General features: G+C 45.9%; 1 protein-coding gene across 2 annotated transcripts in view; it reads right to left on the bottom strand.

The window, feature by feature from the left end:
- The window catches only part of EIPR1 (EARP complex and GARP complex interacting protein 1), an 823988-nt gene that overhangs the window by 545085 nt on the left and 264574 nt on the right, over positions 1-14329 (bottom strand). For both annotated transcript variants that reach the window (XM_069606032.1, XM_069606033.1), the window contains exon 4: positions 10311-10467. In XM_069606032.1, coding sequence (XP_069462133.1) covers positions 10311-10467 — 157 coding nt within the window. The remainder of the gene's footprint in view (positions 1-10310; positions 10468-14329) is intronic.

Genomic DNA, 14329 nt, shown 5'->3' with positions numbered 1-14329 from the left:
GGGAACTTGGAATGGTCTTGGAGGGTAAACATTAGTTAGACCTTTCAGGTATTGTATTACCAATGGAATTTTGAAATACGATGGCTCCTCTGCAGTGCGCTTAAAGATCGATAGCGCTGCGAGATAGCCCTTAATAGTGCCAATTTGAAGGCCCGAATTTGCCAAATAAAGTAAGAAGGATAACACCGCAGGTGTACCACATGAAAAGGGTTCGATATTCTTTTCTCTGCACCAGCCGCAAAATTTATTCCAACGACAGCGGTATAGAGTCTTAGTTGCTGGTCTTCTGGCCGAAAGCAACACCTCCATGACGTCATCTGGAAGGTCCCAATCCTTGTACCTCAACCTTTCAGATACCAAGCGTGAAGGTTGAGGGTCTTGATGGCTGGATGGAGAACCTGACCTCCATTCTGCGAGAGAAGATCCTCTCTGTACGGTAGACGAATTGGAGGACAGATGGACATGTCCAGAAGGTCCGGGTACCACGTTCTCCTGGCCCAATCCGGGGCAATTAGGATCATGGTCTTCCGAAACCTTCTCAACCTCCTGATCATTTGAGGAATGACAGGGACCGGAGGAAACACGTACAGAAGTGGGAACTCCCAGTCCACTACGAACGCGTCTCCTAGAGCTCCTCTCAGGGGAAATTCCCTTGAGCAAAATCTGTCGCACTTCCTGTTGATACTGGTGGCGAACAGATCCACTTGAGTGGTTCCCCAAAGGGCGAAGACTTCCTGAGCTATCTCCCATTCGTGGGAGACTGTGTTCTGCCTGCTCAGAGCATCCGCTGTCAAGTTCTTCTCTCCGGCTAGGTGAATTGCTGATAGAGAGATTCCTTCCTGAATTGCCCAAAACCAGAGCTGCATCGCCTCTCTGCACAGTGGCAGTGACCCTACGCCTCCTCTTTTGTTGAGGTAGTGCATGGCCACTGTATTGTCCGTCATTATCAGGACAGTTCTCCCCGTACAGAGGGCAGAAAAGCCTTCAGTGCCAGTCTGATGGCTCTCAGCTCCAACAGGTTGATGTGTAGTCTGGACTCCGATGGAGACCAACGACCGCTGATGGTCAAGTCGCTGGCATGGGCTCCCCACCCCGTGAGTGAGGCATCTGTGACTACTGTTATCTCCGGCCATGGTTGCCAAAACAGTTCTCCTTTCAAGATGTTCTCTGGAGAGGCCCACCATTGAAGGTCGTGGGCTACCTTGTCCGGAATCCGGAGGAGATCTGTCATCCTCCCTGAGAATTGTGACCACTGAGTCCTCAGTACCCACTGAAGGGATCTCATTCTCAGGCGAGCCTCTGGCACAAGGAATATGCAGGATGCCATGAGGCCTAGCAACCTCAAAAAGTCGTAGGCTGGGAGACGTTGGGCATTTTGAAACGTGGTGACCATCTGCAGAATATCTTGAGCCCTCACCTCTGGTGGCGAGGCTTTTCCCAGGGACCTGTCCAGGACTGCTCCAATGAACTGGAGTCTCTGTGATGGTATCATCTGTGACTTCTTTAAATTGAGGGAGAAGCCCAGCCTGTGAAGGGAGTGACAGACATAATCTAGTTGGATCCGAGCCTGTTCCGAAGAAACTGCTCTGATCAACCAATCGTCCAGGTAGGGGTAGACGTGAATCCCTTCCCTCCTTAGACTTGCAGCCACAACCGACATTAGCTTGGTGAAGACCCTCGGGCGGAGGTCAGCCCAAATGGCAGAACTCGAAATTGATAATGAGAGTTGCCAATTGCGAACCTCAGGTACTTGCTGTGCTTGGGATGGATAGGCACATGGAAATAAGCATCCTGAAGGTCCAGAGATACCAACCAGTCCTGAAGCTGGAGGGCCTGAAGGATCTGAGAGAGAGTTACCATCTTGAACTTGTCCTTCCTGAGGAACTTGTTCAATTCTCGTAAGTCCAGGATGGGTCTCAGTCCTCCGTCTTTCTTTGGTATGAGAAAGTAGGGGGGAGTACCAGCCCTTGTTCCTGTCCGCTACAGGTACCGGTTCTATGGCACCTTTCTCTAGCAGGTCTACAACTTCCTGCAAGAGGAGCGGATCCGGCACTTTCAGAGAGCTGTTCCCCGGTGGATGTCTCTGAGGGATGCGTAGAAAAGGCAGGCAGTAACTTTGGGCAACTGTTTCCAATGCCCAAGCATCTGACGTAAAAGCCTGCCATTCCATCAGATGGTGAGTTAACCTGCCCCCTACAGGTGTCTTCTGATGGGAGACCTCAGAGTGGTTTGGGAGCGGCTGATGCAGTTGCCGAAGATAAAGTGGCTCCTGCTCCTGCTGATGCGGCTTTCTTTCCTTTACCCCGTCCACCACGGGTACATTTTCCTTGGCCTCTTTGAGTCAGCCGTCCTCTGCCTCTTCCATATGAGGAATAATAGCGAAAGGACCTTCCTCTCCAAGAGGATCCTGAGGGACGAAAATTAGTTTGTCGGATTGCAGCTCCTAGTGACTTAGCTGCTGCTTTAGATGTTTGTAGTTTTTCCAAACTGTCATCCGCCTTTTTACTAAATAGGGAAGAACCGTCAAAGGGCATATTTAAAAGTCTGGCCTGTACGTTAGAAGCAAAGCCGGACTTTCTCAACCACGCATGCCTGCGGATTGTGGTACTTGCCGCCATGGCCCTGCTCATACTGTCAGCAGAATCAATGCCAGTTTGAAGGGACTCACACATTGCATCTTTACCATCTCTGATGATATTTAAAAATGCGTCCCTTTCTTCTCCTTCCGGTATGCAGCCAGCCGCCGATGAAGCACACTCCCAAAGGGTGTGGCTGAACCTAGCGAGCGTACAAGTTGCATTGATAGATTTTAAAGCCATGCTACAGGCTGAGAAGACTTTCTTAGCCATGGCATCATATTTTTTATCATCCCTATCATGAGGAGCAGTGGGGTAAGCAGAAGTATTGCCTGATGAAGTTGCAGCCTGGACCACAAGACTCTCTGGAGTAGGGTGCTTAGATAGGTATTCAGGGTCAGCAGCAGATAACCTATATTTCGCTGACAACTTCTTGTTAACCGCAGGGACAACTTCAGGAGTTTCCCAGTTAGTTAAAATCTTTCTTTGTAAAGCAGAATGAAAGGGAACCACAGGATCCTCCTGTGGACCTTTATCCAGAATATCTGTGAAGTCATCCTGTTGAAAAACAGGTGAAGGCGCAGACCAACCCATGAACTCCATAATTCTTGACATTAGGGTTCGATAAGGGGTATCAGCATGTTCCCCTGGGTCTGGTTTGACAAATTCCACTTCTGGGGAAGTGTCTAGGCCACTTGCTTCCTGTAATGCTTCCTGAAGGTCTTTCAACCTTCTTTCCTCAGAGGCAAAAGTCTCTGGTTCAGGTAATGTGGTCCTCTGCAGCCCAAAGGCCTTCCTTGATCAGAATCTTCCCTTTCTTCAAGAATTGAAGTTATGGGGGGATGCTCTGGTCTGTGAAATGGTATAAAACCCATCTCTAAGGCTGAGGGAGCCATCATCAGTGGCCTTGAAAAGGTCGATGTCGTCGACGCCGATGTAAAAATCCTCGAAGGCGCCGACAAAGGCGTCAATAAAACTGGAAGAGGCCTCGAAGAACTCGAGAGGATTGGAATCCTGCTCGAGGATGTCGACGATGTTCTCGACGTTGTGTTGGAGGCTCTCGAAGTAACCGTTGGCTGTGGAGTAGCCGTGGGTCTTTCTTTTATCGGCGTCGATGTCGGCGTCGATGCCGGCGTCGACTCGATCGACGGATGCGTCGAAGAACCCTTCGATAACGGCGTTGATGGCACCGATCTATGCTTCGAAGGGGCTTTCGACGATGGCGTCGAAGATGCTTTACTTCCCGATGGCTCATGGCGCTTTCGGGTCAACTCTTTCGCCGGGTGCTTCGACTCGCGGCGTTTAGATTTTTTGGGTTTTTCACCTGGGGTATCACCCTCAGCTGACTTCGAGCTGGACGAGGCCGCTTTCTCGAAGACGTGTAGCATCTTTTTTCTGAATTCCTCCCACTCAGCCTGAGAACTGTGTTTAGTGGGGCAATTTACTCTTTCAGGGGAACTAGAAGACGACGATAAAAGGGATCTTCTTCGTCTTTTTTTCGAGTGTCTAGACCTCGACGAGTGGTGGGAGCCACTTTGAGACCTAGACTGAGAATGCTTTCGACGGTGAGGAGACGAATGTCTCGACTCTACCGCGGAAACTTTCGAGGAAGTTAAAATTGACTTACCTCTCTCGAGCTTCCCCTTACGCTCCTTCAAGGCTTTCGCCGTCATGGATAGGCATTCCTCACACTCCGAACACTGGTGTTCGATTCCCAGACACCACAAACAGATCCTGTGAGGATCCGTCAACGACATTTTCTTCCCACAATCTCGGCATTTTTTGAAACCGGACCGAGGAGTCGTCGGGTTGGAGGAGGAAGCCATCGAGTACGAGTCGGTTTTCTCGAGGAAATATGAATATATATCGACTGATGAACTGAGCAACGGTATTCCAAGGCACAAGACGCGCGGAAAAACTGAACTGAGCAACGGACGCTGCGCGTGGCCATTTATAGGCATGATGACGTCGGCGTCGATACGGTGGCCGTCGAGGAGCACCTACTCGACGGACGTCGACGCACAGCACCCTCTACTGGGAAAAAATGTTCCGAGGCCAGCAAGCTGGAGATACAAATATCATAGATAAGGAATACGTCGGAGGACACAATCCCTTCAAAATCATGTTATGAGGCTGCTGGCACTAGCAGTCCCAGAGGGATACTACATGATAAGACAGGACAGAAGAGAGGACAGGGGGCGGGGAGTGGCCCTTCTTATTAAATCGGAAATAAAAACCTGGGAAAACAAGGTTCATGGGGACGCCATTCCAGGAGTGGAATACGTTCTGGTTAAAGTCGCCATTAGTGCTGAAACTACACTCAACATCTTATTGCTCTATAGAGCCCCAACCTCAGCACCCACCTTTCCATTTCAATTGAGCAATTGTGTACTGTCCTTCCTTAAACCCAATACCAAACTTTTATTGTTGGGTGATTTTAATTTTTGGTTATGCTGTGATGTGGATACCAATGCAGGGATTATGGAGACTACATTAGACTCATTGGGTTTTGTCCACTTCATTAGAGAGCCCATGCACATCAAGGAACACACTTCAGATTGGGTATCCACCCACAATTTGACTCTGTCTGACGGGGAAATCCTGGTAACAAAAAGGGACAGCCCTAAAGACAGCATGACTATGGGCTGAATATACATGTAATACAAGGAGGTCGAATTGTCTTCTGAAGTCAAACGTTTACTTTTTAGTAAACCCAATACTATTTTGTCATGTTTTACACAATCAAGCTAATTCTGTGTACAAGAGTGCTTAAGTAACTAATACTCGGACACTAACTTTGAGCATACTCAGCATTTTATTATTTTGCTGTTAGCTTTTTTAAAACATATTTAGTTCTGTTTTCCATTCTTTTTTTCTCTTTTTTCAGAATGTCTTAATAAATTTTTAAGAGAACAGTCATTTAACCAATTATGACACTCAAACAAATTGGTGCAGTGAAAGATGTGCAAAACCTCCACCTTTAGTGACTTGCGGTGGTACATTTCATAGTTTCATTTTTGAAATTGATATAGTGTAGCAACTAGAGCCAAAGAGCTGAGTTGCATTGGCAGGCAAGAGGGTGACCTAACAGATGGCCATCTGGAATTCGCTTGACTGTATAAAACATTACAAAATAGCATTGGGTTTACTAAAACTAAAAAGTAAACGTTTGACTTCAGACGACAAGATGACCTCCTTGTATTACATGATATGGAAATCCTACTTTGCCCATGGTCGGATCATTTTGGGATATTTTTTCAGATTCACATGGATTACTTTACAAAAAGACTGAAGGAGCTTAGAGTTTCTCAAATTATTAGAAGTCGCAAGAAACTGACACCAGAAAATGTGAGCCTGTGGGCCCAGACTTTGAATGCTGAGATTAGTAATGCAGGAAGTCTGGAGGACATAACCAGAACTTTTGTTAACTCTCTTAATACAGTAACGGAAAGGCTATCCCAGCGAAGATCACATTTCAATCTAAACGTACAAGTAACGCATGGTTTAATGATAACCTTGCGGAGCTAAAATCCAGTCAAATTAAACTCTTCTGTGCTTGCGAACAATGTCGAGCTCCATCTAGCCTTGAAGCTTACAAAAAAGATGTTGACATTTTTAAATCGGCTATGATGGCAGCAAAAAAGGAGTCCTTGAATTTCAGAATTGGTAACGCCAAGTCAGACACAAAGGAACTCTAAGATACTAAAAGAGCAAGAACATGTACAGAGTCCCTCCCAAGATCCGATTTTAAAAAACAATCTTTGTTGTTCAAATATCCAAGAGTCTATGTTTAGCAAATTAGAGAAAATTAAAGACTATCGAAGAGAAAAAATGATCTTTTAATAAAGAGGATATAGAGATCAACGTCCTCTCGCAACCATCTAAGGACAGGGAGATGAAGAGTTTTAATTTTTCTCCCATAGCAGAAGTGGAACTCGCCAGAATCATTGCCCAATTAAAAACTATGAGTTGCAGGGGTGACCCCTGCTCGTCAATCATGATTAAGGAATGTGCTCACATTTTAATCCTTGCGCTCACGAAATCTGTGAATGCCTCCTTTGGTCAGCAGAGCGTTCCTGATGACAAACAAATGCATGGATTACGACTCTACTAAAAAAATCCAATCTCTGCCCCCTTACGCCCTATAACTACAGACCGATAACCAAAAGTATGTTTCTCCTGAACATTTTGGATAGAGTAGCATGCAACCAGATCTCGCTCTTCCTTAATAATAATCAGATTTTACATAAATTTCAATCTGGTTTCCGTCAATACCATGGGACGGAGTCGGCTCTTCTAGCCTTAAAATCCAATTTACATCAAGGCATGGATGAAGTTAAAACTACCTTATTGATGATCCTGGGTCTCCCAGTGGCTTTCGACCTGGTGGACCATTCCGTTCTGTCCACCAGGTTGAGGGAAATTGCCAACTTTTCGCCTCAAGCCGTCCAATAGATCTCTTCTTTTGTAAGTGGTTGGCAGGTAAGGGTGGCAAGCGATTCGGCAGAGGCTAATCCAAACGCTTTATTGTTTGGGGTTCCACAAGGAGCCTGCGTATCCCCCTGCTTGTATAATATTTTCATGATTCCATTTTTCTTCATGTTTGAACAAGAAGGGATCGTTTTTGCCAATTACACCGATGACACGCAATGTGTTATCCCTATTTCGGGAACACATTGCGATGATGAATTACTCATCAATCAAATTTATTTGAAAATCCAAAAGTGGATGGTGGCTAATGGCTTGGCTCTTAATAGTGCCAAAACGGAACTCATGCTTGCTGGCTCTGACTCCAAATTGGACAAGTTAGACCCTACGCACATGAATTTTTGTATAGATAAATGTGTCATTGAGGTAAAGAGCAAGGTTAAGACACTAGATGTCATCCTGGATAAGAATCTCAGTATGAAGGCTCAGGTGAGCAGTTTGGTCTCATCGTCCTCTTATTCTATTAAGCTGCTACGTCACCTCCGGCCTCGTATTTCCGAGAAAAATACTGAGACCCTGGCAAGAGCCATTAGCTGCTCCAAACTGGACTACTGTGGCAGCCTTTTGACAGGCATCACCACAACAGATTTCCATCATCTTCAGGTGGTTCAGAATGGGGCAGTGAGTGTCATTAAAGGACTCCATCGCATAGATCATGTGTCGGAGGCAAGAAGGAGCATTCATTGTCTACCTGTTCAGGCAAGGGTCCGCTTCAGGCTCCTGCTCATTACACACAAATGTATGAGCGGTCACATGCCATCTTACTTAATGGAAGACATTGTTAAGAAACCCAGTACCTGTATTCTAAGATCAGACAATACAAATTTGTTGAAGATGCTGCGCTGCAAGACCAACAAAGCACATAACTGAGCTTTCACCATAGCGGTCCCCCCTTGCATGGAATGCCTTGCCTGACGCTTTGAGAAATATTGTCTTGACAGTAGATTTCAAGAAGCAATTAAGGACTTCCCTCTTTTCTTAAACACCGATGGTTAACGGTCGGCCACTACACCCCCACATTGCTGAGTAATCACGTTTTATGTTATGTCTCTTGTTTTAGGTCTGCGCCCTTAAGCCCTTGGTTACCGGGTGCGCAATACAAGTTGATAAATAAATAAATGCTGCAACCTGTCTCCACAACTCTCCAGGGGCAGAGCAGCTGCAGATGAAGTGACATGGAGATCTTAAGGCTCAACAGAGCACAGCCAGGCCAGCGGGAGTGTTGGAAAGGTAAGTCCAATACACCATTTTGGGGAGATCCACGAGGGCCCCAATTTCAGGAATCCCCCTTCTGGCTCCCCGCAGACTCCTGCATACAACTTGCAAGGATCCACATATCATGGCCCGAAGCAAGGGGTCCCAGCTCAGCTTCTTTTCTAATGTTATCCGGAAGCGCCCGAGAGGTGTCGCCGTTTCAGAGCCAAGTCAAGCCATGTCTCCCTCACTCTGTGTCTTGAAAAACTGGAAGAGAGTTGGTGACTGGTCCAAGCCTGGAGTGCACCAGCCATGAAAGGCCTATTGCTGTCCTCAATCAATGAGGGTTTGAGATCCCCACAAATCTGCTGCTCGACACAAAGACCAGAGTTGTTAATTTGACACAGAAGCCAGGCTGGACAGGCCACTATTTCTGGGACTGTTGTAAGAGCCATTATTTTTGCCTTATGACGAATACATTACTGGCTATTCCTTTATTGTTGTGGTGATAAAAGTAAAACTATTTCTGTTACTGAAACCTACCTATTTGTGCATCCCACCCTTCTATCTTGCTGCAGCAGATAAAGAAGATATCATAATACCTGACTCTGTGGGTATCCAGTCACTTTAATGCGAACAAAACAGAGTGGTACATAACAGAGCGGACCATAACACAGAAAAACACAGAATATAAGGGTAAGGGGTTAAAATGGGTCGGGATGGGGTTGGGTGGCTTTCAAAGGGTGACAAAAATGGGGGCTTGGGTGGGGACCCCCCAAATAAAAAAAGAATTTTTAAAATTGGTGTTTTCGATGACTCTACCGTTGTTATGTACCACTCTGTTTTTGTGGTCGGTAAAATCACATATAACCGCCTCTGTGTCTTAATAGAATATAAACCCCCAATCATGATAGGGGGGAGTTATTATCCATTGTTATCTTAAAAGGGACGAATTGAATTGCAGGTTACCTGAAATTGCTTACAACTCTAGTTCTGGTTTGAAGTGTGCAGTTACACCCAGTCCAAATGAGACTGGTAGATGAAGACAAAAACTCACAGGCAAGTATACATGGTGACCCTAAAATAGGGTTGAGATCCATCGGTAGGCTGATAGGCTGCAGAAAATAATGGTTATATTAGCGTTTATGGTCACATAGGAGGAGTTTGGCTCCCACAGCTTTTAAAACGTGAATAAGCACATGCACGAATAGGTTAATTAGGAGTAATTTACAGAAAAAGAGCAAACATACCAATATGGATAGTTTATTATTTGGGACGAGAACATAACAATGAAGGTGGGATAAACAAGTACAGTTTTGCACTAGCACTGAAATGCCCATCCAAAAACAGAATATGTTTATGGTATTGTTTATTTGTAAAGCGCCTATACACAAAGCAAGTCTTTCAAAGCACTCAAGCAGGGAGGGAACAAGGGGAAAAAACAACAGTCATTCAAAGCCCTTGAATTTCTGAAAGATACAAGTCTGCATGGGCAGAGTGTGTGCATGGAAGAAGTGCATATAATACAATTAATGGTGTAGATAACAGCAAATAGGTCTGACGACGTTTCTACAATTTTTCCAAGTGCATTGAGGCGCCAACATGCAAGGAGGGGAGACAAGGGAAAAACAGATAACGATCTTCAAGGCATGCTGCATCCTGATCGTGCAAGGGTGCATACAGGTGCAGGGGAGGGATGGGGCAAGTGCAGAGGGTGGGGGGGCAGGTGCGCCCAGTAAGTCAGAAGTTGGGGTCAGTGCCGAGAGATGCCACTCTCATGGGTCATTGACCAAGTGCAGTAACTAAGATTCAACTAAGATGTTTTTACAAAAGGGGGGAAAAGGAGCAGAGGGACAAAAGAAACACATAGGCAGGATTACAATGCATCTTTGTACGCTATGAAAAAAGGAAATGCACATGCGTTTAATTTATATACATTAGAAATACAACGTGTTAATTCTGGTTCCACAAAGTACATTTACACCAAAAAAAACAAAACACAGTTCTAGCCTTCAGGCGGTTTATGAGAATATAAAATATGCAGAATCCTACCAGGCCATATTGCCATGGGCTGTGTTGTCAAGGTGACAGAGTAGCTCCAGGGTGTGAGGGTTGCTTGATGAATCATCGGGGGATTCATGACTGCCTGATTCCAATTCTTTCGGCATCCTCCACACAGTCGCACATGTCATGACTTTACTGTCTGAAGCTAAGCAACAGAGAAGAATGTCAACAGATCAGCGTATGTAGGGCAGATTCAGTATACAGCGCGGCCACGCATGTGCCAATCAACAGGCAGGGCGCATCTGTTGCTTAAAATGTTGAGAATTATTTAATAAGCCGCAGACCCGCAGCCAACCGTCATCTCTATACAGAATCATCATTAGCATGTATTTAACCCAATTCCCGAGTTGTGAAACGAGTAAGCAAGTGGGATTCGTGTGAAAAACGCTCGTCTCCCCTACAGCCCTTCTAGTTATGTCTCGATTTACGTAATATGCAAAACCTGTGACAATTCAAGTGGGCTGCGGGTGAAATACAGCTTAAAGAGCAAATGTGGGAAGATGTGCAGTTCTTATGGAGATGTAAAATTGAACAAACCAACAAATGCAATAATTGTGAATTACATTTGATTTAATGTTCAGAGGTTTCATTTTTTTTCTGCAGGCTTTCAAAATAGTGTCAATCGATTTGTTTTAAGTACAGTTTAGAAATCACGAGCTATCCTATATCTGTGTATCCACATGTGTATACAGTAGAGCACAAGGCAGCGGTCAGCCTGGGGATAAACCAAAGGGTTGGCTATTCTGGGGAATCCTAGAGTAAAACCCGGGAGACATTCACAGGTCAGCAAGAGGGTCTCTGCCAACTCTGAGTATAGGACGCATGAATAATAAAAAAGGCACTACCAGCGTATACTATGGAGCATCCAGGGGGACCGGTCGTATTTAGATCATGAGGGCTCCAGGGTGTGAGGAGCTGTCAGACACCCGCCCTACCTGAAGCTATTCAATCATCCATATAATCTTCATGTAGGCCACTTGCTGAAAGCAGCCCTGGCTACAGAGGACTCCTTCCTTCATGTTGGCTCCTGTGAGGGCCTGAATAAACCAGTCACACATACATTACTGAGCGCGACCACAACACAACACATTACCATGCACACATTTGTGGAATTCTGTAAATTAAAGCACTTATTTTGAGGAAGGCCATCTTAAAAAGCATATATTTCTGAAGCTACATTTGCATAATACAAACTAATGATTATAAATGAAAACATGATTTGAAATATATACTTAAATGCAATCTGCATCACCCTGTTAATGCTCTCCTGACGAAATCCGCCTACTGCCATATGAACACTTAGCCAAATTGTTCCTCCATACCAATCAAACAGTAATATCAAGTCACCCGATCTATTCTGGAATGTTATGTACTCTGCTCTCCTGTACCTCCCCAAACTATGAATCCCGTTAAGCACCCTTGTTCGTGAAAACATGGCTATTTACTAGGTCGCATGAAGGCACATCGCTGCACACATGCTTAATACGGACACCTTGCCTGCACTAATCAGGCACTCCCCGAATCCACAGCAAAAGTTAGACCCGCTTCTAAAAGAATATCACCGGGGCGATCCACGGGGGTATGAATCAACCCCAAGTGCACAGCAACTGGGCATGCGCAAGCAACGACACACCGAGCCAAAGGCACATAGGCCATGCGGCCTGACAGACAGCCACACACAGGTACCCCCTCGACCTACCTTGCACCTCACTGCCACACTCAACCTCAAACTTCCTCAGTCTACACCATTATGCGCGAGCAGCGGACTGCCACACATTCGCACACCCCATCCCACGAGAGGCCCACTCCACAGCTAGACTCTAATTGCAATATCAGGGAATGATTATCTACACCTCGTCCACCAAAATACAGCCCACCCCACGCACCCAGTGCACCATCAAGGCTCGTAGGCCAGAATAGCAAGGAAATAACCAAGGAGGGTGACAGCACTTGGAGCTCACACCTGGCAACGCATGCACACCACGTACCCTAAAACCTGCACTCCCGTTTCACATCTTGCCTCTCTCCCATTGCCCACTTTCCCCAGCTCTTCCTCTTCTCTTACCGGACCTAGCACAAAGAAGCCACCCAAATGGCAGAAGCACCACTATGCAAGGCACAATTACTTTATATACATACATGTAACTATACATCTTGTATTCCTCCTCCGACCCTGACTTCTTATAGTGCCCCGCTGATTACCGTTGTTGGATTCAGGGTCAATAAATACTCCAAATGAAATCACATGCAAACATGACTTGTCTATATGTCCACTTGCAGACTGTGTGCCATCTTTTGCAACTCGTTACTGTAGGTTTAACCTTCAACTCAATTGCTGCTGCGCCCTCCATAGCTTCCTCTAGATAGTCGGGCCGAGGGTGGCAGCGCTGCAAGTTCAATGTCTGCAAGGCTTTGCTCTTTGATCCGCTGAGGTGGTGCAGTGCCAGCTGGCGGCCGTTTCCCGGGGAACGGCAAGTGAAGCGTACACTTCCTGAACCGGCACAGGAGGCACGGCTGCACCATTGCCACCGTGGATCTCACTGTGCTGAGTTGAAGTGCTGTAGCTGCTACTGCTACAGCACAGCTGGTGCCCATTAAGGCTCGCAGTATGACAGGAACATGAAAGGAGCTCTAAAAGTCTTGTTTTTTGCTTCTCCAATGACAAACAAAGCGATTTACCATTTCCGTTTTAATGGACAGAACTGCACTGACACGAAATGAAAAACTATGAAGAATTGCTTTTATTTTTGGGTAATTTAGTGACTGGGTTGTGGGTGTATGGGATCCCTATATATCGACATACGACTTAATTCTTCACCTAGCCACAAGAAAGTATAATGCTAAAAACGGTTTCTTATTGTGCCCAGAATATACAAAATCCACAATCTAGCATTAGTAAAGCAAAAAGGGGTCAACCATCACATTGTAAGAACAAGCATTGGCAATGCCGACAGTTTGGGCTTTTGTGTAGGCAGTTGCCAGGATTAGTGGTATTAATTACCCATTGTTGGAAGCAGGTGAAAAACGGTGCGAGTACCTGAGCATCGAATAGCAGCAATAAGCTTAAAACGTATGCACACACCAAACATGTTGGCATTTGCTAATGTTTGTTTTAAACAGGACTTCAGTGAAGGACACACAGAGTGCTTATACATTGAGTGGCTGAAGGCATGCGCGGTAAGCCGTTTTTATTACACGAGTAGCGCGTTTACAACTCCATTTAAGTCATTAACACTCAGAAAACTGCTTTGAACAAACACTGGCGGGCACTTTGAATGCAAAGCCTGATAGTAAGGCTTGAGTAAAGCGAGCTCAGAGTTCTCATGCGGAGTCGTTTCGGGCAGGCAGAGGTAGGAATTGGTAGGAATGGCCAAAGGGATTAACATGGCAATGGGCAGTCAATGGGTGGGCACATAACCAAACAACACTGTCAGACGTCTGTGTCCCTCCTCACCTCACATGTAATTCCTCCTTATCTGTACTCCAATGCAATCGTTTCGGCTTATTGGTCTAATAGCCCAAACCAAAAATGTCCTAGATGGCTACCTTACACATAGAATAAAGAAACTCAAGCGCTCTTAAAAAACATTAATTAAGCCGTCAGTGCGTTGGTGTAGCTCCGCTGAGGGTAATGGCCAAACTCCCCATCAGTCTTCACTTAAGACACATACGCTGCCCGGTGCGGTGCACAATATACGATCTGTGAGATGCGCTGCGCACGCTTTCCTCGGCTCTTTCTAGAGGCTTCAATCAATGAGCCATACAAGTTCTCCTCAATGAGACGCGCTGTGACATTCATAGCGAGATACACAAAGGAGGCCCACGCTGAAGTATCCAGGTGCCCCAGGCCGCTCTGCTGGGTGCTCAAACGTTCTGCCAGGGAAACTGTAAACTTCTCAATGAGATTCACGGTCCCCTGTGAACCCCCGCTGAGCAGGATGCAGTAACCCACTCACCACCGGTGCCCCCGCGCGCAATAGGCACAGGTTTCCTTGATTAGTCGGACA

Source organism: Ambystoma mexicanum, chromosome 4p (genome assembly GCF_040938575.1).
Source record: "Ambystoma mexicanum isolate Mex_15411 chromosome 4p, UKY_AmexF1_1, whole genome shotgun sequence".
NCBI classification, from domain to species: Eukaryota; Metazoa; Chordata; class Amphibia; order Caudata; family Ambystomatidae; genus Ambystoma; species Ambystoma mexicanum.
The sequence above is the reverse complement of the archived record's forward strand: the minus strand, read 5'-3'. Positions and strand labels throughout refer to the sequence as shown.